Here is a 22,788-nt window from a genome sequence, read left to right as displayed (position 1 = left end):
GGGCAAGAAAATGTTGATCAATAACCTTTAAACATGTTGTACTTCAGTAAAATGAACACTGCAGCCCCGGGTAAGCTGCAGGTTTTAGACTGTGTTAAAATAATACTCTCCATTACTTTTTGTTCTGAAGCTTGGAATGATAAGAGGAGTCTTCTTCCAGAGATAAGGTGGGTGAACGATGTGTGGTGCCCTTAATCTTTCCACTATAATCTTCCTCCAGACACGTTTATAAACCAGAGACCATGACACTGCAGAAAAGCCTACAACAATATCATCAAAAAAAAAAGAAGAAAAAGAGTTGATGTCTATTTACATTGGAGGACATGCAGCAGTTCCAACATGTCCGGATATGTGAATGTTTACATTGGCTTTAAGATATCATCTTGAAAAATGCTGTACGTCTGAGACACAAGAAATCAACAGAGGCTAGAAACTGAGATGAGTACAAAAAGTAGGTCAAGGTTACTGGCTCAGTGTGACACACATTTACATACAAGGGGATGCAAAAATCCCTCTAGTAACATCATTGTCGAAGATAAAAACGTTCTTCCACAAGACAATGAAAACGATTTGCTAGCCCTCTTTTTTTCTTAGATACAATTGCACTCAATTTAAGTACATTTAATAACAGGAAACATAATAACAGGAAAATTATGATTGGTATATTGGTTGTGTATAGTCAACGCCCCATAAATAGAACATATAAATAAAATATATAATATAACCTACATATATATATATATATATATAGAGAGAGAGAGAGAGAGAGAGAGAGAGAGAGAGAGTGAGAGATAACATACACAATAAAACATACATATAAACATATGTATAACAATAAAATATAAATATTATTATAAATATTGCAAAACTATATATATATATAAATATAAATATATATACATATATAAATATATATATTCCAACACAGGATTATACAATAATCAAAATTTGGTTTTCTGTTAAATAAAAGTTGACATCCATTTCATCTGTAAGTGGATTAAAGTATTCCTAAGGGATCATGGTCACAACCTTAATCAGAAAAAGATCATGTCCAATCCAAAATCGTTCCATAATCAAATCAACAACTTCTGGGACTGTGTGTCTCTCCTGATATGTTTGAAATCCTGCTTTAAAATGTTGGTTTCCAATTCACACTCTGACACAGTTTCACAGTCCTCATGTTGTCCCAGGTGGAAACCTCTCTCCTGGGCTTTGATGATGAAACACACGTGTCATTCAATGTGCCATGCATTACTTCCATACATGTGTGCGTCACCTCACCTCCACAAACCTGAGCTCTGGATCCATCATCTGGACTCTCCAGTCAAAGAAAACCACAAAATGAAGCAACAGCAGTGAAACAAGTCCTTTCACTTTCTCAAGTCTGTCCAAAAGCAAAAGGTGACTCAGGAAAAAAAAAAGCAAAAAAGAAAACCTCAAAGGATTTTTTTACTCCAGCATCCTGCTTGAATGTCTGACTTTCCCCCCTCAGATGTCTGCCTCATCCTCAGCAAATACTTCTGCTCCGCTCTGATTTTACTACTTTGAAAATGGTGTCATTCAGAACTAAACCAGTCAACCCAGTTTTATTCATCGGTCGGATAATCTAATTCCGAGTCAGAGGGGATTTGGCTGTTGTCACATGGGAAGGCATGTTTGACTCATTTCAACATCAATTGGCCAAGTGGAATAAAAAAGAGAGCGAGAGAGGTGAGAGGGAGGGAGGGGGGCAGAACGAGAGAGAGAGAAGATCTGGTTGTACACAAAAAAATCGTTTGTAAACCAAAAAATAAATAAAAATAGAGTTTGTTATTATTAAAAGAATACATTTAATATTTTTTAAATAAATAAAAATACATTTATTTAAAATACAAATATTAAAGATGACACAAATTGTCTTTATACAACATAAAAGCTAAATATTGCCAAACTATATATTTGTGAGGTGAGGTTTCCATCAACCAAAGACAAAAAGGTTTGAAAAAAAAACTCAAGCCTATTTTCTTTTTGTAGTTAAGGCATGATCCTAGTATTCTTTTTCAATTAATCAAGTTGTATTCCATTTATTTCTCTTTATTTTTTAGGATATATACAACAACTCAAAATAAAACAATTTAAACGTAAATATGTTTCCTAATAAAAAATTTAACTTTAACAATTAACAATTATATTGAGAGTTAAGCTTGTGAGGGATATTTCATTATTTTATTCTCTTTTGAAAACACATACAAATAATTTGTTGTGTTTACAACTCTGGCAATACATGTTTCTGATCCTGAATAATAAAAATCTGTTCAATAAAATGGTTTATTATTGTTATGATCAGTTTTATGTTTTCACTCTTCGAAAGGGCTTCATTAACACAGTCGACATTACCAAGGTCTGTTTTATCATATTATGTATTTCTAATATATTTAAATGTGTTTTTATATATTTATATACCAACACATTTGAAAATCTTGACATACCATATATAAATATAAACATATACAAAAGATATACATGAAGATTAATTAAAGATTCCAATTACATTTCAATATTATTGATGTAAAACATAAAATAGAAGTAATTAAGTTCTTATAACATTAAAAACATGACAGCAGATTAGATACATGATAGATACAATGAGGGGCAGAACATTAATTTAAAGCCAACATTAAAATGTATCTTAAGTTATCTTTCTGGTCAGTTATCTGACAAGTAGTGGGTTTGAGAAGATTTGAGGCTTTGAGTTTGAAAACTCACAGGAAGATGCTTGACTGACTGTCAGAAGGAACCGACAGAGAGTTAAGGTCTGGAGAGACTAGATGAAGCACTAACGTCAAACCTTCAGGTCTCAGTCGAATCAACCAGCTCAGACTGATGAAAGCGGGATGAGAACTTTGTTTAGAGGTTCAAATATTGTCATTATAAAGTTATGAAGAGCCAAAAACAATAATTATATTATCTTAAATGATAATGTTCCCTTTTATCCTTAATGCCATGAGTGAAAAAAAAAATGCTGTCAATTTTAACATCATTTACTGTCAAGTTGCTGCAGTAGATTTTGGAGCAGAGCCACAGATCCGAGAGTTCATTAGTGATTAAGAAAAAAGCTTTCATGAGTCAAAGACATCACAGAGTGACTCTCATCTCACCACTATCTCTGTCTCTATTCAACTGCACTCCCAACTATCTGAAGAGTGGAGAAATTAAACAAGCGTGTGCTTGTCTGTACGTGTGTATAGAACTTATTTGCTTGAATAAATTCTGCATTCACAGTTCCTAACACTGATCCTGTCTTTTATATTCAGGGGGGGGGGGGGGAAGCATCTTTCTTGTTGGTCCAAAGAGTCTGACTCACATGCCCTAAATAAAACAGATCAATGAACATCCTTTCTGGAGCCTGAGCACACAAGTATGCGATCAATATAGTCCGCTATGAGAGTTTTGTCTTCTAGTTTATAATCTAGGGGGCTTGGAGGACACAACCCCAGTGAGTCAGGAGAGAAACGATAAACATTTATAATGGAACACTGACCTCTGGTGGACATTTGCAAACATGACTAAATTAATTTAAGTATTACCTTGAGAATTTAAGCTCTATTAAAACTCATTTTTGTTCCCCATGATCAAATTATTTCTTTAACAATTAAAAAAAAATGCTATCTTTTATAAACGTTTTTCTGGTGAAAATGTGAATACAGGTTGTTTTATATATATACAGTATATATATAAAGCGACCAACATAATTGGCACTTTAAGGCTTCTGTAGTGTACAATATAAATGGACCATAGTTGTTAATCAATATCTTTCACTTTATTATATATTTTACGACACATTGTTTTATTGTTGCAACTGGGTGTCTCTGGAATAAATCCAGAAAACTTTTTTATTTTTATTTAATAAAATGTAAATAAGCTAATTTCATTCTAAATAAATGCCCCTTTTAATGGTTTACTAACTTACTGGTTCTATTCAAGATTTCTGCCTGTTTAAAGGAAGTTCTTCTTTGCCAATGTAACACATTGTCATCGATTCACTGGGATCGGTTTTTCTTATCTCTTGTATTTCCTTAATGTTTGTAGATAATTTTGTTATGAATTGTACTCTATGGTATTTACAAAACTTATTCAGTTCCTAGTTTGTAGCATCAAGAAGGTCTCTCTCACCCCCTACCATACCATAGAAATAACCACAGGCTTTGTGAATAATAAAAGATACAAATAAGAGAAGAATTCAAAGGAAAAACAACATGTAAAAAGGGACCGATATTACAAGATGTTATCTTTGTTCATAAATGGCATCCATCATAACTCAAGGATATGAATCATCTACTGCATAGGTAACCTCTATAAGAAACACTCACCTAAGTACAGTCGTCATGCCAACTGTGAATTCAGATCTTTATTTAGAATAACATAGTTGACGGTTTTTATCACTAACCAGGAATCAAGAAACGGTCTGTATGCACTCAGATGTTTTTTTTATAGTTCTTTGGTGTCTTTGGTAATGTTAATGTGTCACAATAAAAACATTTTCATTGCCTTTTTTAAAGGTGCCCAGACAGTATTAGTTTAATCCACACAGGAAATAAACAGCAGACCCCGAGAATCACACTAGATAACAGGATCCAAGACGAGTCAGCGAAACCCAGAGGGAAAGCAAAACCTCAAAGAGAAAGGACCCAAGTTCACTCCACACCCAGAGTTGCCTCCAGCTGCCTTCAAACCAATTCAGCTCCTTGTTGTACGTCTGCAGCATCAAAAGCTACATCGCCTGACCCTAAAGAATTCCAAAGCACGTTCATTTGAAGCAGCTGTTTCATTTATAATTACAGATTTAGCATTTTACATTAATCTATCTGTAAACAACAAGACTAATACACCTTTCAGTTAATTTCATTTTAACATGAAAATAATCTAAATGAAAGAGATTTGTTTTCTTAATGATACAAGCTAAAGATAGAAGCTAATATTAATCTTCATTAGTGAAGTGTATTGCTTTTAATAAAATTGATGTAGGATTAGTTGTGGTCTTTGCCTGGCCAATGACAATTATATGGCTGGTTGTAGCGTGAATCCAGGATTTAATAAGATTGGTGATTAAGCCAAACGGATGCAAACGAAAGCTTTAAATGTATATCATTTCAAAGGCACTGATGCTATTTTCCTCATTTATGCCATTTACGTCCTTAAAAAATAAATCCATTGTTGTAAAAAACGATCCATCCATTCACTACCAGCACATCAGGATCGTACTGAGATTGATTTTGACAGCATGTGGAGTATCTATAAGGTTTGTGCCATGTTTTTTTTATTAAAGTAATGACTCACGGCTCAATATGCTATGATACTACCCGAGACCAAGACAAGTCCATAGACCAGGGGAGTCAAGCACAATCATGATACTGTGTATATTTACATTGTCATTATTTGAGGCTTGATCCATTTTAATGATCTGTGTTTCACTCTTAATTGAATTCTCTGTATAATCTTAACGATAACTTAATAAGTCACAATATCGCTGTGAACAAAAGTCACATGAAGGCGGGCCATGGACTGTCAAGACAAGTTGTTAGGGTAGACATTAAAATCTATTCATTTTTTGTTGATATGACTAGGAGAGTATTTTTTAAGAATGTAATCTTATTGCTGATATATATGATTCTATTATATTTTTAAGACCATATCACATTTTTTACTCTTAAGTATTTATTTTTAGTTGAAACTCTCTTTAGTTTGTTTTTTTTCTCTTTCTCCTTCACAGAAACTCTCCAAATCCTCTCGTCACATTCCTGTGACTGCCAGGGTCACTCCTAAAAGGCCTCTTGTCAGAAAATTGTTTTGTCAACGTCTTTTTTAGAAACACCACTCACAAGCCATATTCTCTCCTTGTTAAGAACGTTTTTTTCTATCCCCAGACACATGACTCAGTTCATTGGTTCTGAATGATTGATGCCTAAACAGAACATCTTTTCAACAATATCTTCCACAATTTTTAAGGTCATGCTCGAGTGGATGCCTTATTTGTCAAACCACAGAACTGTCTCCCAAAACCTTCTATAGTACAAATGCTTCACATTGTTAACAAGCTGTTTCAGTAGTTGGATTTGGACTTTTTCCTGCCAGTCTTATAGACAAACTCACTCACAAGGCAAGAACAGTTGGTCATTTGGTATGTCTTTCTCTTTTGTAGAAAAAAAAAAGAAAAGGGGCAGAGTGTTGTCACCTTCTCAACAAGCTGTTTGCTGATAGTTTTGAAAAAAAACATCTCAGCCTTGAGCCACTTAACAATCTTGTACTGGACAGCTTTAGACAGCTACCATGCTGCTCCAGAAAATGGAATAAACGAATACCAGCTTGAATTCTAGTACACTCACAATAAACTCACTATTTCTTATTAATATATATATATTTTATTATTATTTGCATTCAATTTCTCAACAAAATCAATAGACCACCATAAATATTATATAAACTGCGTACAAAAGTGTAAAAATCTATATAAATAAATTATTTTCTCCCACAAACAGTCCAACATATAACTCCAGTGCTCCTTTTATAATTAAAAATGTATACGGAAAATCATCGGTAAGGTCCCCTTTTGAGATGATGCAGAAGTCCCATCACTCCCATAATGATTACAATAAATACTGTATTATACACTCCCACTCATCTGACACCAGCAAATGGGGTTGAACTGATATAGCATGGACCTTGCCTGGAAAAAAACAGGTCACCATAGCAACAACCAGCATCCTCATTAATGCTTCATAATGTGAATTAAAGTTAATAGATTGGGAGATTATTTCAATGCTTTCAAATAATTAACAAAACCTGTCATTACATTGTTTATATTGTTTGTTACATTCTTGAATTCATAAGTTATGCGAGGTAAAAAAAATGTTTTAAATAAGATTTAACATTAAAAAAATATATTTAAAAAGGTAGTGTGTAAAAAATAAAACAAGATAATGAATTAATTAAGGGTATATAAGTTTAATGAATTTCAATTGAATTTAAAAGTCAAAATGTCTGTATTTATAACTGTTTTCTTACAGCACCTAAAAAAGTCGTCTTTTGTCTTGCTTAAAATTGGAAGGGAACCTTTTTTTTTGGTTTCTTAATAGTCCATCGATTGAGCATGTTTTTCATTTCCAAAGCCAATATTCTGTCCTAAAAGACAAGCATTTGTTCGTTTCACACTTACATTCCCACGCAACAACTGAAGACTGTCCCTCTTATTAGCAGCAGCTTTGAAGTGGATCATTTTTTTTCTCTCCTCTCTGAATTTTATACAACATCTTCCGTCTTCTCAAGAGTCCCCAGCTTATTTATGAAGCCGTTACAAGCAGCAGCACATGAGGCGGATTACTGAGCTCTGATTTATGACACAATTAAAAGCACCGCGACTTAATGATGAGGTCGGGAAAACCTCAAAGCTTCTCTGTTTGTATCAGAAAACCAGGATATTAAACACTGACATGTATTTTTATCAGGGGAAAACATGAATTATTTTTTTGCCTCAGTTCTCCTTCGAACTGTCAGATTATTCCCTGCACTGATGGAGTGCACGGGATTATGGTCTGTCAGTCTATGTCTGAGTTATTCGCTTGTAGCTCAGAAACTGCTCTGCATAAACGGCTAGGAACTGTGAATCACTAATATCGATGTGCCTCATGTCATTGTGTCACCGCTCTGGATTTTGGAAGTTGCTGAAATCGCTTTCCAAGCAATTCTAGAATATACAAATGAGTTTCAATTCATTTTAATTCAATTCTCTAACTCAAAAATGTACATCTTTACTAAGAGGGAAAATCCCCTCAAAATAAGATTTTTTAATTTGTTTATTTTGTTTGTAGGACTGTACTACTATAACTATTATTTTTATTAATTGTACTTTTAGTTGCTTGATTTGATTTAATTTAACTGGAAATACACTCACCTCTATTTGTCACCCGCCCGATGTTATTGTCCTATATTTAGTGAGTAAATCCATGATAATCTGGAAATATGGTTGTTTATGGTGTGGGGAACAATGTAAATGTGACATATTAACTATAAATGTAAAAATATATTCAAATTGTTGGTACTGCTGAGTTTGGTAAGCAATCTTCTTGGGCAACCCCAAAACAATGACGAGAGAAATTAAGATCCATAGCTAGTATATGATATTTATTGAGTTCATTGTTTCATTTGTATAACATTGTTTAATGTTTTTTTTCATATATATATTTTTTACTGCACCGCCCTCGGAACAGAAAGCGATGAATCCTTGATAGTTACCTTAAACACCACTGAAGAAAAATCATCAGTTTCTTGCCCCATTATCGGACATTCTTTTCAACCATCTTTATTTCAAACAGACCATAACTACCCGATCAAATACCGTAAGTATTGTTGTTTTTAAAAGTTACAAGCTTCATTGCCTTCCTCTAAAACATTTTTTTAAACTTAATAACTGCAATACACACACACAAAAACAGAGAAAAGGCTTATTACTGACTTTTAATTGAATATAATTCAAAACTGTACAATTTAGCTTAGCTTAGCTTAGCTTAGCTTAGCTTAGCTTAGCTTAGTTTAGCTTTGCTTAGCTTTGCTTAGTTTACCTTAGTTTAGTTTAGCTTAGTTTATCTTTGCTTAGCTTAGCTCAGCTATAAAAATTACTTACTTACTTACTTAGCTTAGCTTAGCTTAGCTTAGCTTAGCTTAGCTTAGCTTCACTGAGGTGATGTTTTAAGGACAGTTAAGTATTTATTGTATGAAATTAAATCAATCTAGTGAAGTATTATGGTTTAAAATATGATGAAAATAGTACTTAGATAAACCAATATTTTAAAATCATATTAAGAAGAATTACAATACATTTTAATCAATTAGAGAACTCTACAGAAAACGTCAACAAAACAAGACTATATTCATGAACATTCTTGAGTGAAACATTGAAGAACATCCTACCTTGACATCCTTGACCGGCTGACACTCGATCTGATGAGAGACAGATGCAGTTTGGTTCATCTTGACTCCACAGTTTTCCCCACTAAAATCTGATCTGGAGTCACTTCCTCAACTTCTGTCTCAGCAACGGAGCCGCAGAAAACTCGGCACACCTTCTCTATCTCACTCATCTGAAAAACAAAAACCCTGATATACTTCCTTTATTTTCTTCCTCCTCCAGCATCAGCGTCTGCTCCTCCTCCTCTTCTCCTGCACTGAGCTGCCTCTCGTAGAGCAGCTGACAGACTCCTTAGAAAGCAGGATGTTTGCCAGCACCTCCCACATATTCACACGTTTCTTCATCAGGTTGCCAATTTCGTGTCATGATAATAATGGGGCATCAATCGCCAGCATTGTATCCCACACAATCAAACACAAATCGTATTTTCCGTTCAAATCGAAACAACCCATATGAGTTGAGTCGAGGCATTAAATTATTTTTAATGGCTTTCCATTTATAGAAGCTAAGAGTGTGCAGTTCCATCTACAAGAGCTTCAAAGTATGACACGTGTTAATATGGAATTATATTGATTAAACCACCACGTGAGCACTCAACGACACTCCATTTAATTTTTTTTATTACCTTCGGAAATCATCTTTAGAATGTGTTCGTCTGTCAGGAGGAAATGATTTAATGCATTTTCAGCAGAAGTATTTTTTACAAGCGCATCAGTCACAGTTGATGGATTGTGACGTTATAAGAAAACAACATGCTGAGGAAAGTCATTTCTGAGCATTTTTCCAGACCATCATCGCTGCTGTAAGATTGATTATTGTGTCACAATGGGATGAAAGGGGCATTTTTACAGAGATGCAACTCTTGTTTTTTTTTTCTGGTAAATAAACACTTTCTCCACCTTTTTCTGTAATTGGAAAATCTACTTTTTAACTAATATAAGTCTACATTAATACTAATGAATTAAAGATTAAGCAATGCATAATATATTGAAGCGCACAGCTGCTACTGTTTTAATCTTCATAATAAGTTACCCAAAAGCTCTGTTAGATTGACTGCCATTACTCATGTTGCAATAATTAACTTTCATTACAGATGGCTTTTTTCTATTAAAAAAACAACTCCTGTGCGGCTCATTTATCAGGTGCTGGCAGCGTGTCAAAGATTTACAACGTCAAATCACCCGAATTCTTATTCACACGAACAAATGTAGATTTTCCGTCTTCCCAGATTTCAAGTTATATGTTACCGTAAAGTGTTATTGCCTTTAAAAAATGCATGACCGTGATGCATATTTGATGAGTGGGATATTTTCCATCATATTTATTGTGGAGTGTGTACGTTCTGCTGGATTCACATTCATTCTCCTTAAAATGTCAGAGGTTTTAAAAGTGCCCCCGATCTGCAGAGGACGACCAATTTCAGCTCGGGCTCTTTATGACGACGTTGATTTATTAGGCTCATTATGATCAGAAAACAGCTTCTATTATTAAAAGCCACAACACTTGCTAAAAACAGCAGCAAATAATCACCTTAAAAATGTATATATATATTTTTGTTTTTCACTCCCTTAATTAAATTTACACATGATAGATTTAGATTTTTACTCAAAAGGACTACAAAAATAACGAAAAAATCTCAGTAAAGGCATTCGACTGAGTTTAATTTGAATTTAAAAGATGAAATTTGGCTCTCAAACCCATCAGATTATCTAGTTTAGTTTAGCGTCGTGTACACTTCAACACCTCTAGTGGAAAAACTATTCAGAGTCACGCTCCCCTGTTGTGTTTGCCATTCTCAAGATGTGGTGTGAGGATCTGATGTCAGTCATACCATGCACATAAGAGCTCTCAAATGAAGCTTAAGAATCATTTCCTGGCGAGAAACAAGTGCTGACATCCGTCAGACTATTGTCAGAGGTCCTACACAACACTTTACTGGGCATGTTTAGAATTTCAAATCACACCATTGGAAGTCGTCAATGTTTAACTGTTTATGCAGCACCGCCTCAGAAAATGTAATTGCCACCCCTGTTACAGCAACAAGGCTGCTACTATATTTGCCTTAATCCAAACACAAATAGCAGATCTTCAATGTTTCCACAAGGATTAGGATCAGGTTTTTTAGTTTTGATCTCAGATGTGAGTGTTATGTGAGACAAATGTGGAGGTGGATGGAAAGCCAAGTGAGTCTTTAAGTGTTTGCTATCCTTGATATCACTTGTCAACAACACACACTAGTTAAGTAGGGAGCTGTGAAGTATCTCCCCTGACAACTGTTTCGTACACGTGTCTAGCTCAGTATTAAGTCAACTAGTAGCAGCAGTTTTATATTACTGGTTAACTAGTGTAAGAGAAATGTTCAATCGTTAATTTGTAAAAAAGGCCAATAAGCGCACTAGTGAAGTAGTTTAAGCCCCTTTTTTGTCTTTACTAATAAATTAGATCGATACAGCATCTGTGTTTACTAGTTAAGTTAGAGAAGACAAGTGCTGTGTCTCAAATCGCATACTAGCGTACTAAAAGTTAGTATTTTTAGTGCGTTAGTGCGTCTCAATTCTTAGTATGCGAAATTTAGTGCGCCATGCACACTAAATTGGCGTACTAACACGCCCACAAAACTGAGCATGGTTCGATGGACACTAACAACCCTAAACGGCCGCCATCTTATTGATGTTTTAAACGGAAGTTACGTCATATATAAATGCATATATATTCATATACTTACAGGTGCATTTTCAGCAGCAGTAGGAGGATAAACACGTCTTCATTGCTGATACCAGCTTAAATATCTCGCGATTATTTAGATTCTCAAATTTTTCTTTATTTCTTTTTCTAAAGTTTCAAAACGTGCTGCCAGCAGGTGTCGGCGATAGCGTTCAAACAGCTGGTTGAAACATCATTAAATAGAAGTAGAAGAAGAAGCTGTCATGTGATTTCCGGTTAGTGTGTAGCAGCAGTGTTTGATTTTAGACATACTATCTGTGCAGAATTTGCGTACTAGTTAGTATGTACACTAAACTAATGCATACTAACTTCTAGTATACTAAGAGCAGTATGCGATTTGAGACACAGCATAGTTCACAAGCACGGGGGCCATGGCTTTTGGAAGTCTAACCTTGCTTGATTACTTCATAATGATGTATTAGGTAATTTTTCTAACTTGACTAAGTTGAACTATTTGGTTTAGTTCTAAGGTCTTTTGAAAATCTTTAACTTTTAATGAAATGTACTGTGTAGAAATGACATCCAACAAAACAAATACATTTTTTTTTCATCGTTTTTTTCCTCCCATTGGTCCCTAAAATTGTATTCATTTATTTTTTATAGCACCTTGTTATTTAATAATTGTGTACTTTTTACTTTTGTACAGTGTAAGTTTTTTCCATCATATTGAGGGTAACTTTTTCGAAACTAATACTTTTGAAATTATTATTCAAACTATAGTTTTCTACCCTTGTTCTAAACAAATTTCTGGAAGGGTGGAACAAATAAAGACATGGGTGATCTGACACATTTCTCTATCAGTTCCACCCTGTCTTCACTCTTTTCTTTACCCTTTTCCTTAATCACATCCTCTACATCCTCTTATCCTCCGGTCTCCTCTTTCACACACTGTTATTCTGAACTGATGGACATTTGTAATCTAGCCATAGAATTTGACTAGTTAACATGTATGTACTCAGAACGTTTTACTAGTTACCATTCACACCTACATGTATACACCCCCCCTCCAACAACTTATAACACTGTATTTTACTGATAAAACTTTTTTTGGTACCTTTATTGGTTCACTAGTTACACCCTGGTCTGGAAAAGCGCTATAGAAATACAAATGACTTACTTACTTACATATGGACTCCCCTAGTTAACTGCAGTAGTCGTTTATGGTTATTTTATGCACACATTTAATGAAATCAAAGTCAAACAAATAAAATCTTAGTAAATAGTAAGTAAGTAAGTAATTTATATTTGTAGAGCGATTTTCCAGACCAGGGTCACAAAGCGCTTAAACAATCAGAACAAGTAAACGCGTACAAGCATAGTGTGTGTAAATGGTACACACTAGTTAACTACTAAAGGATTTCAAATGGATACTCACTTGTCTTTCTTTAGGGGTCAAGTGAAATAAAAAATATATATATATACACCATTCTGTGTAAACTTGGTAGACTTTAAATAAAACCTGCACAATCAAAACTGGCATCAGCTTTAATAAGAAGTATTTGTCGCATTTTGAGTCTTTAATCTTGTGTTGTTTGTGTAACTGCCCAGCTAAACAGAAGAGGAGCAGAAATTGCATCCAGCTTATTGTTGAAGACAATTAGAAGGTTTAATCACCAGATCAATGCAATTCCAAGTGGAGGATAATGGACTCAATCAATGCTCGGTCTTCATTGCAGTCTGAAAGTGAGAGCAGGCAGTTGTGGGACTCAGACGCTTGAGTGTTTAAATTAAATTACGCTGACAGGATTCCTCAGTGACGGGCCTTTGATTAACACCCTGTCTGCAGAAACAAAGGACGTAGTAGTTGTTTTTTTGAATATCTTAAAAGTCATAAAAGAGGTCTTTTTATCTCAAAGATTAAAAGCTTTTTTTGTGTATAGAGTCCTTCATTAGTCCTGCAGATGAGCTTCTTCAACCATTTCATGCCGCGTCAGAAGAAGGGCATCATCGGAGCGTATCTACAGTCCAAACAATAATGAAGACAAAAGACCTGACATTTTAATCCCACAAATTTAAAGGTTATATCATAATTAGAAAGAATATTTGTTAAATTGCGCAACAAAAAAACAACAGATTGGTTGTGGTCGGAGGCGTTGAATGGTGATCTCGAACATCTTTTGTTGTCTTCAATAACAATAAAGATGGTGTGATCATCTTTGTATCATCACAGGAGAGTAGGAGGACACACACGGCCATTTGACTGTATTCATGTGGCCCTTATGAGGTTAAAGTAAGACTGATAAAACTGTTTCTGTATTTCTGTATAAAGTATTTAACTTTATTATTCACATAACTTGTTAATGTTCTTTTTTTGTGGAATTTTTTTTAATTTTAAATAGTTTCTTTTAGTATTTCTAAATGTTTTTTAAATACCATATTTAATAATACATAAATAAATAATAAATAAGTAATACCTGTATATAAAAATGAAATAATAAATAACAAGGTAACTTTATTAAGCTTTATTTCTTTTGCATTTCATTATTTTTGTGTTTTTTTTTAGGTAAATAAAATGTTCCTAACCCCTCAAAGGCTCCTTCTTTCCCTTGGCTTGAGTCATGAATTGCTCTTCGACTGTCCAAGACTGTCAAGGCCTATAGCTCAAAAACTTCAGCATTTAATCATTGTTAAAAAAAAGTTAATTTAATTGCTAAAAATCCAGAGATGTCAAAGTGCACACTTTGAAATATTTCCATCTAGATGGTTTGCAATTGTCTCGAGTTCATGTTCATGGAAGAGTCGAACCAGATCTCATATCCAAGACATGGCTTCAAATCCAGAACTTTTCCAAGTGAGGGATCAGAATCGTCCTGATTGTTCATCTGATGAAGGTCTAAATAGCGGGTTTCCAGCTTCGTCCTCCGTCAAGTTCTCCGGTGTCCAACCGGCAGGATGTGGCGAGTGAGTGGGGTCATCAGCTTCTTCCTCTTCTCCTGAAACATCCACATGTATCTCTCCAGGCGTGTAATCTGAAAAGGGCCTCCTGGAGGTGGGAACTGATCTTGAATCTTCTGACGTTGTATCATCTGGGTCAGGATGTTCGGACCCTCCAGCAGCTCCCCTTAACTCTCTGATGGTATTAAGCCTGGTCATTGAGTACTCAGAGCGTGTGGAAGACCGAGGTAAGACACCAGAGCGAGAGCTTCCACCTGACAGAGGATTTTTTATAGTAAATAATCAAACAAAGAACAAGACAAGATTTACACTTTTAAACTCACCAAGTGATCGTTTCCTGAGAGCAGAGTCCAGAGCTCCAGGCTGGAGGGAGAAGTACTTCTGAGACCTCGGTATGTTGTCTGCAGACTGGGCGTTGAATCACAAAGTTAAACTGAGTTACATGTTATTTTCAGGCAACATTTTGAAACGCACCATCTCCCTGGCACTTCCTGCACGGATGCTGCGCCTGATGCTGGCATGTCTGCGCATCAGAATCTCTCTGGCTGCATTGTTTTCTGGAAGATTATACTTGGTGTTGTATCCCGTAGTCTGGAAAGGAAAGAGGGTGATTATTTATAAGAACATTTCATCGTTTACTTAATTGAAGACATCACTAGATAAAAGAGAACACTGAGGTAGAATTTGTGCATTTTTTTGTCAGATTTTATGAATTTATTGATTTTTAGAATGATGTTTCATCCTAACAATATTAGCATAGCTATATAAACAGATGATGCGATGATCTTTATTGCATGACCATCTGACATTCTGTTGTTTTAAAGGTTTTATGTCATGTTTTCAAACCAAATCAAACTATTAAACAGAATGAACATTTTTGAATTCTGAGCTCACTGTTGTCATGTGCATTGGGAAAATATTTAATTAATTCAACTTAAAAAACTAGAAGGTGGAAGATATATATCAACAATTTCATTATAATAACTTAAAATAATGTAAATAAACTCAAACTACTTTGAAATAACCATACCTTAGATCATTTACTCACACCTACTTTCACAAACTGAACTTAACTCACTGTAAATTAATTTGGTTGTAATTAAGCTACAATTACAGCATTCTTGTTAATCTATTCTAAAACACATTTAATTTGAAAGTGATTAAATTAGCTTTACTTTAATATCTAGCACTAATTCAAAACAACCTTCTTCATTGATTTCCTAGAAAAATCCTAAGAAGTAATTCACTCAACGGAACACTTTTTGTAACTAACGACTTTTCTTTTCTGTGAATTTGTGCAGCTCAGCATTGATCTTCTCTTTATTGACTAAAGATGTCGAGTCATGCTTTCAAGAAGAATAGCTTTCCATGGCTACCTCACCTTCTCTCGGATCTTATACATGTGCTTTGACAAAATATTGCGCATATTCGTCACTTCCCCAGGCAAAAACCTCTTCTTGGGTCGAGCGGCTTCTTTCCTTTCGTCGCTGTTGATGCAGAAAGAGGATTTTAAATGGTTCACATAGGAGGAATTAAAAAGAGGACCTGTTCAAGAGACCACTTACGTCAGTGAGACAACAGATGGTGCCGCGCTGATGTCTCCCATTGGTGTGTCCAGCAGTTCAATGGCGGTCTGCAGCTCCAGTTTCTTGTACAGCGACACAATACTGGACTCTGCCTTGTTGTCTCGAAGCAGGATCCGCCTCAAAACTCTGTCATTGAACTTTTTAAACCTGATAGAAACAAGTAAGAAACCCTGAGTATTAAACTCCTCGGATCATCTTTTATCATCGGACGTACTTGTCTTTCCAGTAGTAGTGGCTCCACTGACCACAGAGATCCTCGATACCACAGAGAATGTGATCCATTACCTTAGAAGAATTAACATTAACTTAAATTACAGATATTTCCAACAATAATTGGTGATAATAAAATGATACATACCCTGTTGTGAATCTCAACATTAATATTGTGTAAATCTTTGTTGGTTCTCCTGATGTTTATGTACTCCACAATTGGACGGATGCTGATTCCCTGATGGGCAACAAGTGATGGTGAAAATGCAGCAATTCCTTGAATTTTACTTAAAAAAATCTGCTTTTATTCCATAGTGAAGCAAGCGTGGGTAGCAGAGACAGAGAAGTGCATCCTTGCTCCGGTGCAAAGTGAATAGTTTGTTGGTCTATTTTCATTGTCAGTTAAATATATGAATATCGACATATAGAGGTCGTCTCAGGGAGAAAACTTCCAGACGCAAGATGGCTGCAGTCATTACGTCCACTGCAGTAAAGGATCATGATAATAAGGACATAGAGGATACAGTGGACTGTCCATTTTATCAAGATGAAAGCTGAAGGAAAGCAGCTACGACTTTGTCAAGAGTCATGCGGTCTGTAAATCCTAAGTTCAAAAACTCTGGCAATAATATAAAGTATGAAGTATATTGTGGTTCTTCGGTATCACAATGTATCGCAATATATCGTAACTTTGCCCTTGTATTTAGCTGAATTACAAAACTGCACATCTCACACTGAGTCAGCACAATAATGAACTTCAGTATCTCAATAAGCTTTGATGATTTTAACCTAAACTCCCATTTACTAAGAGAAAATATCCCTTGAAATAAACTGATATGAGATTAAAAAAAAAAAAGTTCCCTTAAGTACTTAAACTTAAGTACTATGACACACAACATGAAATATTTGACAAATCAATAAACAAGACGCTTAAAATCCCATCATAATATAAGAACATTGTTTGAAGGCTATCTTGAGGGGTCAAAGGGCACTAGATGTGAACATGGACTCACTTGAATGAAAACGGTGAAAATGATGACGGCAATTGAAGCTGTGACGAACAGGTTCTTGCGGTTGATGGTGTCAGGCAGGGTGAAGACCAGAGCGAAGCAGACCGCCCCTCGCAAGCCACCATAGGCAAGTCCAGCCTGGTCTTTGAAGTTGAACTGTATGGTCCTGAACGGGTTGATGATCTGGGACAGCACCAAGATTCCTGAGGGGCGTGAGAAAAACATTAATTTATGCCATAGAAATATTACAAAGGTATATATATATATATACAATTGGCACTTTTATTCACTCACCGAGTCCTCTCCAGATGAAGGCGAAGAGGAGAGTGAAGAGGATGTAGGCCCAGTTCCACTCGTGTTCACTGGTGATGGTCACCACGCCCAGGAAGAAGAAGATGAGGGTCTCAGAGACCGTGGCCAGCATCTTGATGACATGTCGGATGGTGGTGCAAGACCTTTGAGACATGTTTTCCTCCACATAGTACTTCATGGTGATGGCGCAAGTTATAATACTGCAGAGAGGAAAAGACACAGTGTGGCACCAAGTTAATCATTTAATATTATATTGATTAACAGATGTATAATTTGATTGGAAAACAGCTTAAGAACAAAATAAACATTGGTTAGTTTTTATATGGGGTGCTTAATATTATAATAATTATTTCGTCTATTTATTCTATTATATATAATATAACTGTAGAAATAAATGTGTGAATATAAACCTCTTCATTTTAGGAAGAAAACGTAATTTTAAATTGCTTTACAATCACGTCAAAACCCATATAATCTAATATAAGTGGGATGTGATACATTTGTAAAGCTGATCAAAATTGAATTAATTATGAATACATATAAGGAGAAACAACAATTAAAAAATTAAAGCTAGAGAAGAATTAAAATAGATAATATTGGAAATTATAAGCATTATTTAGTTTAACCTAAAAAAGGTTTTGACACTAGATGGTGCTCTTGGATTGAATTTGAAATCCTGAGGGTGACGCTGCAGAAAAACACTCTAATGCAACATTGCCTTGATCGCCTCTTTGCGAGTGTTTTTTTTTTTTTTACTCAGTATGGAAGAAGCTCTTTGAATGTGGCATCATGACCTCACTTTGCAGGTTGCAACAAGCAACAAGTTAAAACATGTTATAATAAGAAATTATATCTGTCACTGCAGAACCAGAAAACGCATGATCCCATGCAAAGCTCCTCCTAAACACACACACAGCAGGAATGTTGAAAAAAAAAAAGGAAAGTCTACAAATAAGGCAGAAACTAGCGTCACCCTGCAAAAGTCTTGGACCAGGTTTATAGCTTCTGTGGAGTATGATGGAGGTGTTGAAGTTTAGTTAATAACATGTTAACAAATAAATGATTGAATGTACAGTATGTTGACAAGTTGTCAACTGAAGAACCCTTGACATTCATACACTGGTTTAAATATACATGAAAGCTTCCTGGTAATATGTCTTTTTTCATCATGCCTCATAATGTTCTCAGAAATGCTGATGGACTGTTGGATAATATACTTTAAATGTTAAATTTCTAGCAAATTTAAAGACATATTCGTTTTAATCATTAGAACATTTGCTGAACTGAACAGTGGTTTAAGTACTTAAAGGAACTTTGTTTTTTCTTTTAATCTCATATCAGTTTATTTCAAGGGATATTTTCTCTTAGTAAATGGGAGTTTAGGCTAAAATCTTCTTCTTTTTTTATCTCATATCAGTTATTTCAAGGGATATTTTTCTCTTAATAAATGGGAGTTTAGGCTAAAATCTTCATTTTTTTAATCTCATATCAGTTTATTTCAAGGGATATTTTCTCTTAATAAATGGGAGTTTAGGCTAAAATCTTCTTTATTTTTTTAATTTCATATCTGTTTATTTCAAGGGATATTTTCTCTTAATAAATGGGAGTTTAGGCTAAAATCTTCTTTATTTTTTTAATTTCATATCTGTTTATTTCAAGGGACATTTTCTCTTAATAAATGGGAGTTTAGGCTAAAATCTTCTTTTTTTTTAATCTCATATCAGTTTATTTCAAGAGATATTTTTCTCTTAATAAATGGGAGTTTAGGCTAAAATCTTCTTCTTTTTTTTTTATCTCATATCAGTTTATTTCGAGGGATATTTTCTCTTAGTAAATGGGAGTTTAGGCTAAAATCTTTTTTTTCTTTTTATCTCATATCAGTTTATTTCAAGGGATATTTTCTCTTAGTAAATGGGAGTTTAGGCTAAAATCATCAAAGCTTATTGAGATACCGAAGGTCATTATTGTGCTGACTCAGTGTGAGATGTGCAGTTTTGTAATTCAGCTAAAACATGGTGACCTTAATGAAGGAGATATGAACAGAGAATTAACGTTTCCACCTACGCCAGGACGCTGGAAATGCCAAACAGCTCAGCCACCAGGTAGGCCAAGTAGCTGTACATGATCACGAACAGAGGCTCGATCTGACGGACGTTGTGGGTGAATCGTGTCGTGAACGCTGCCACGAATCCAAACAGGAGGCCGAAGAGAAGCCCCCCGAGCCCTACGACAAGGAACCGGGCAACACCCAGAAAGACATCAGTGGATTCTACTGATGGCATGTCTGCCACGAAGGAGAACATGGTGGAAAGCGCCTGCAGAAACAAACATCCACGAGATATTAGAGATAAATCAAAGCCATGATCAGTTGGTAAACATTTTCAGTTGAATGGTGGCAGAGCAGGTTTAACGACTCCAACAATCACGAGTCTTGACCCAGTTCTTGTTCAAGTTACAAGTGCTTTTTGGCTAAACTTCCACTCATACATTCTTTGTCAGTGACTTGCAAACTGAAGATGTTTGGAGTGTCAAAGAAGACAGAGCTTGATTGGCAGCAGAGACAAACAAGGGAACTGAAGCAACCTCAATTAAATGTAATGATTAATATTGAAGCCTAAAAAGAAGGTAAATATTACGTTTTTCAGACACAAAAATACATAACAAATAAAACAAGTGAACTTACCAATTTTGGCAAATGAACACATACAGTACCCACAAGGTAAACTCAAATGGGAGCTGTTTTCGAGGATAGGGAGTACAACTGCAACTGCTGTTATTATTAAAGTCAATTATTGTGTCAAACGACATCCAAAGGAAGTTCTATTTTTTTAATAAAGTGAATATATTCATGTCAAATGTTTCCAAACACTTACAAATTAAATTCTGATATATGTGCAATTGTTACCACTTTCTTTGTTATTTAATTTTATGAATCTTCAGGATTTTTTCAACTTTTAAATTACCACACTAAAAAGTGGACTGTTTGGATTTTGATATGTCATTCACGTATGGCCTTTCACTGCAGCTGCTTATGCTCCACAAGGAAGAAGCAGAAAGCGGAAAACATGAATTCATAAAAACACAGAATACAATTTACTCACTTAAATAAATCAACATTCATGCGACTGGTGACAAAATGTGTCGAATACATGATTCTAGAATTCTGACCTTACTCTCGTTCGCATTTTCAGTCAAAGAAAGCGTGATGACTCATTATTGTACTTATTATTGCTTCTCTTACTATTCTCACCTTGTACTACAACACTTTATTTTGTTCTTCATCTTTTCTTATATATTAATATTTAATTAAAAAATAGTTATTGTTTTTGAGAGAAGAGATTTAGTTTATTTTAAGACTTTTGTATTTATGTTTAAAAAATATTTTTGTATGTCTTTGTGTGAACGGGAATGAGTGGTAGTAAAAGAATGAATGAATAAATAAAATAAAATAAACACATTTTTCCTGTGCATGTTATAAAAGATTAATTTGTGATTTTTTAAATATTATTTGTCTAAACAACGTTCCAAAACGAAAAATCATGTCAGTACATATTCATCATTTAGCAACATTATTATGATATAGTGTTAAAGCTGATGATAATAATTCATGTCTTTTCCCTGTGAGGTTTTATAAAAAACTGTGGTATTATACTCACGACAGTGACTGCATCATTAAAGAGTCCCTCTGCAAATATGACGATATAAAGTTGCTCATTCACTCCGATGTCATCAAACACGTTGAGTGCAGCTACAGGGTCCACGGCTGAGATGATGGATGCAAACAATAAATTCTCCTGTAAATATTAAAAACAACAATTTATATTTCTAAGCAAACCCACAATTATTTCTGGACCCCAACTCATTTTTATATTTCAATGAAATCAGCACATGTACACTAGATAGAGAGTATTTCTGTGGGATCATCAGGTTGTTTACTGACCTGCAGGTTAATATCTTGGACCCCAAAAACCTCAATCTGGCAAATAGCAAACAGAGAAAGACCGATCCCAATGCTGTTCCACAGAGTTCCCACCACAGCATACCACATCACTGTGCCCACATTCTCAAAGAAGGGCCTCGTGGGTATGAAGTAGCCATTTTCCAGGACGATGGGTGGCAACATGTATAAGAAAAAGACGGTGGTTGACAGGACAGCAGGGGGTTCCTCTTTAACCGAGTGCATGATGGCGCCAACGATGAGACCAATGCCAATCAGGAGACATGATTCAGGGATCCAGATGGTGATTTTATGATAAATATTGAAGCCTAAAAAGAAGGTAAATATAACCTTTGTTAGACACAAATAAATATAACAAATAAAACAAGTGAACTTACCAATTTTGGCAAATGAGGCCAAAAGTACCCACAAGGTGAACTCAAATGGGAGCTGTATTCGAGGATAGTCCATTGTGAACACGGGAAGGTTGTCCCTTTCCTCCTCTGGAAAGGCATGGGGCTCATCGATGTCAGGGTTCACAGGTCCGAAAATTGGAATGTTTGTTGCTGCCGAAGGTGTTATTTTCTTCTCGCATTTCCCTCCAACCCAGCAGAGGACAATGACCAAGAGAAGAAAAACTCCTCTATATGGAGGTGAAACTAAGAAACCCATTTCCACAGGTCAGTATAGATTTTTGTTTAAAAAAAGAAAAAAAGAAAAAAGAAACAGTGCTGTTAAAAATCACAACACCCTCCCTTTTGCGTGTATTTTCCTTGAAATAGTTAAATTGATTGTTAACCTCAACAATAATTCACATATACGATGGATAAATAAAGGTATTCCTTAAAAAAAGAGGTTTCTGCTGCAGATGTAGTCCTTTCGTTGCTCGATCAGTCGCAAAGAATTTCTGGTTTGACAGTTGACAAACCTGCTTGACACTTACTTCATCGGGGTGGAGCCCAAGAATGACCAATTTGAAAATAAAAGCCTTTAAATTTGTGCATTTTTAAGTCAAACATGTACCTTTGAGCATGCAGAAAATATTTATGAACCCAAATAACTGCTTTATTTTATTGCATACTTTTAATGTTTAGAACCAGCAGTTACACATTCTCTCCTCATGGGGGCGATATAAAACCTTAATTTGGATTCAACGTTTATTTTAAAAAAGTA

At 35.0% G+C, this 22,788-nt stretch overlaps 2 protein-coding genes across 2 annotated transcripts in view; both read right to left on the bottom strand.

Annotated features, from left to right (window-relative positions):
- LOC148079911 (inactive dipeptidyl peptidase 10-like) overlaps positions 1-9,146 on the bottom strand; it is a 50,758-nt gene extending 41,612 nt beyond the window's left edge. Inside the window, exon 1 of the mRNA XM_087791655.1 lies at positions 8,944-9,146. Within this exon, the coding sequence (XP_087647781.1) occupies positions 8,944-9,003 (60 nt within the window). The 5' untranslated portion in view covers positions 9,004-9,146. The remainder of the gene's footprint in view (positions 1-8,943) is intronic.
- A 3,986-nt stretch (positions 9,147-13,132) lies between these two features.
- Positions 13,133-22,526, bottom strand: LOC148079910 (sodium/hydrogen exchanger 2-like). The gene is made up of 13 exons (XM_087791654.1): positions 22,014-22,526; positions 21,619-21,944; positions 21,335-21,472; positions 19,743-19,993; positions 17,661-17,878; positions 17,370-17,569; positions 16,505-16,594; positions 16,361-16,431; positions 16,126-16,293; positions 15,942-16,047; positions 15,035-15,151; positions 14,884-14,968; positions 13,133-14,814 (listed from the first exon to the last, which is right to left on the bottom strand). Exons 1-13 carry the CDS (start codon positions 22,285-22,287, stop codon positions 14,465-14,467), a joined length of 2,394 nt encoding a protein of 797 aa, XP_087647780.1. The 5' UTR covers positions 22,288-22,526; the 3' UTR covers positions 13,133-14,464.
- Between the last annotated feature and the right edge of the window lie 262 nt (positions 22,527-22,788).

The sequence above is a fragment of the Callionymus lyra genome, chromosome 5 (genome assembly GCF_982586985.1).
Source record: "Callionymus lyra chromosome 5, fCalLyr1.hap1.1, whole genome shotgun sequence".
Classification (NCBI taxonomy): domain Eukaryota; kingdom Metazoa; phylum Chordata; class Actinopteri; order Syngnathiformes; family Callionymidae; genus Callionymus; species Callionymus lyra.
Note: the sequence above shows the minus strand (reverse complement) of the source record. Positions and strands in the feature narration are given on the sequence as shown.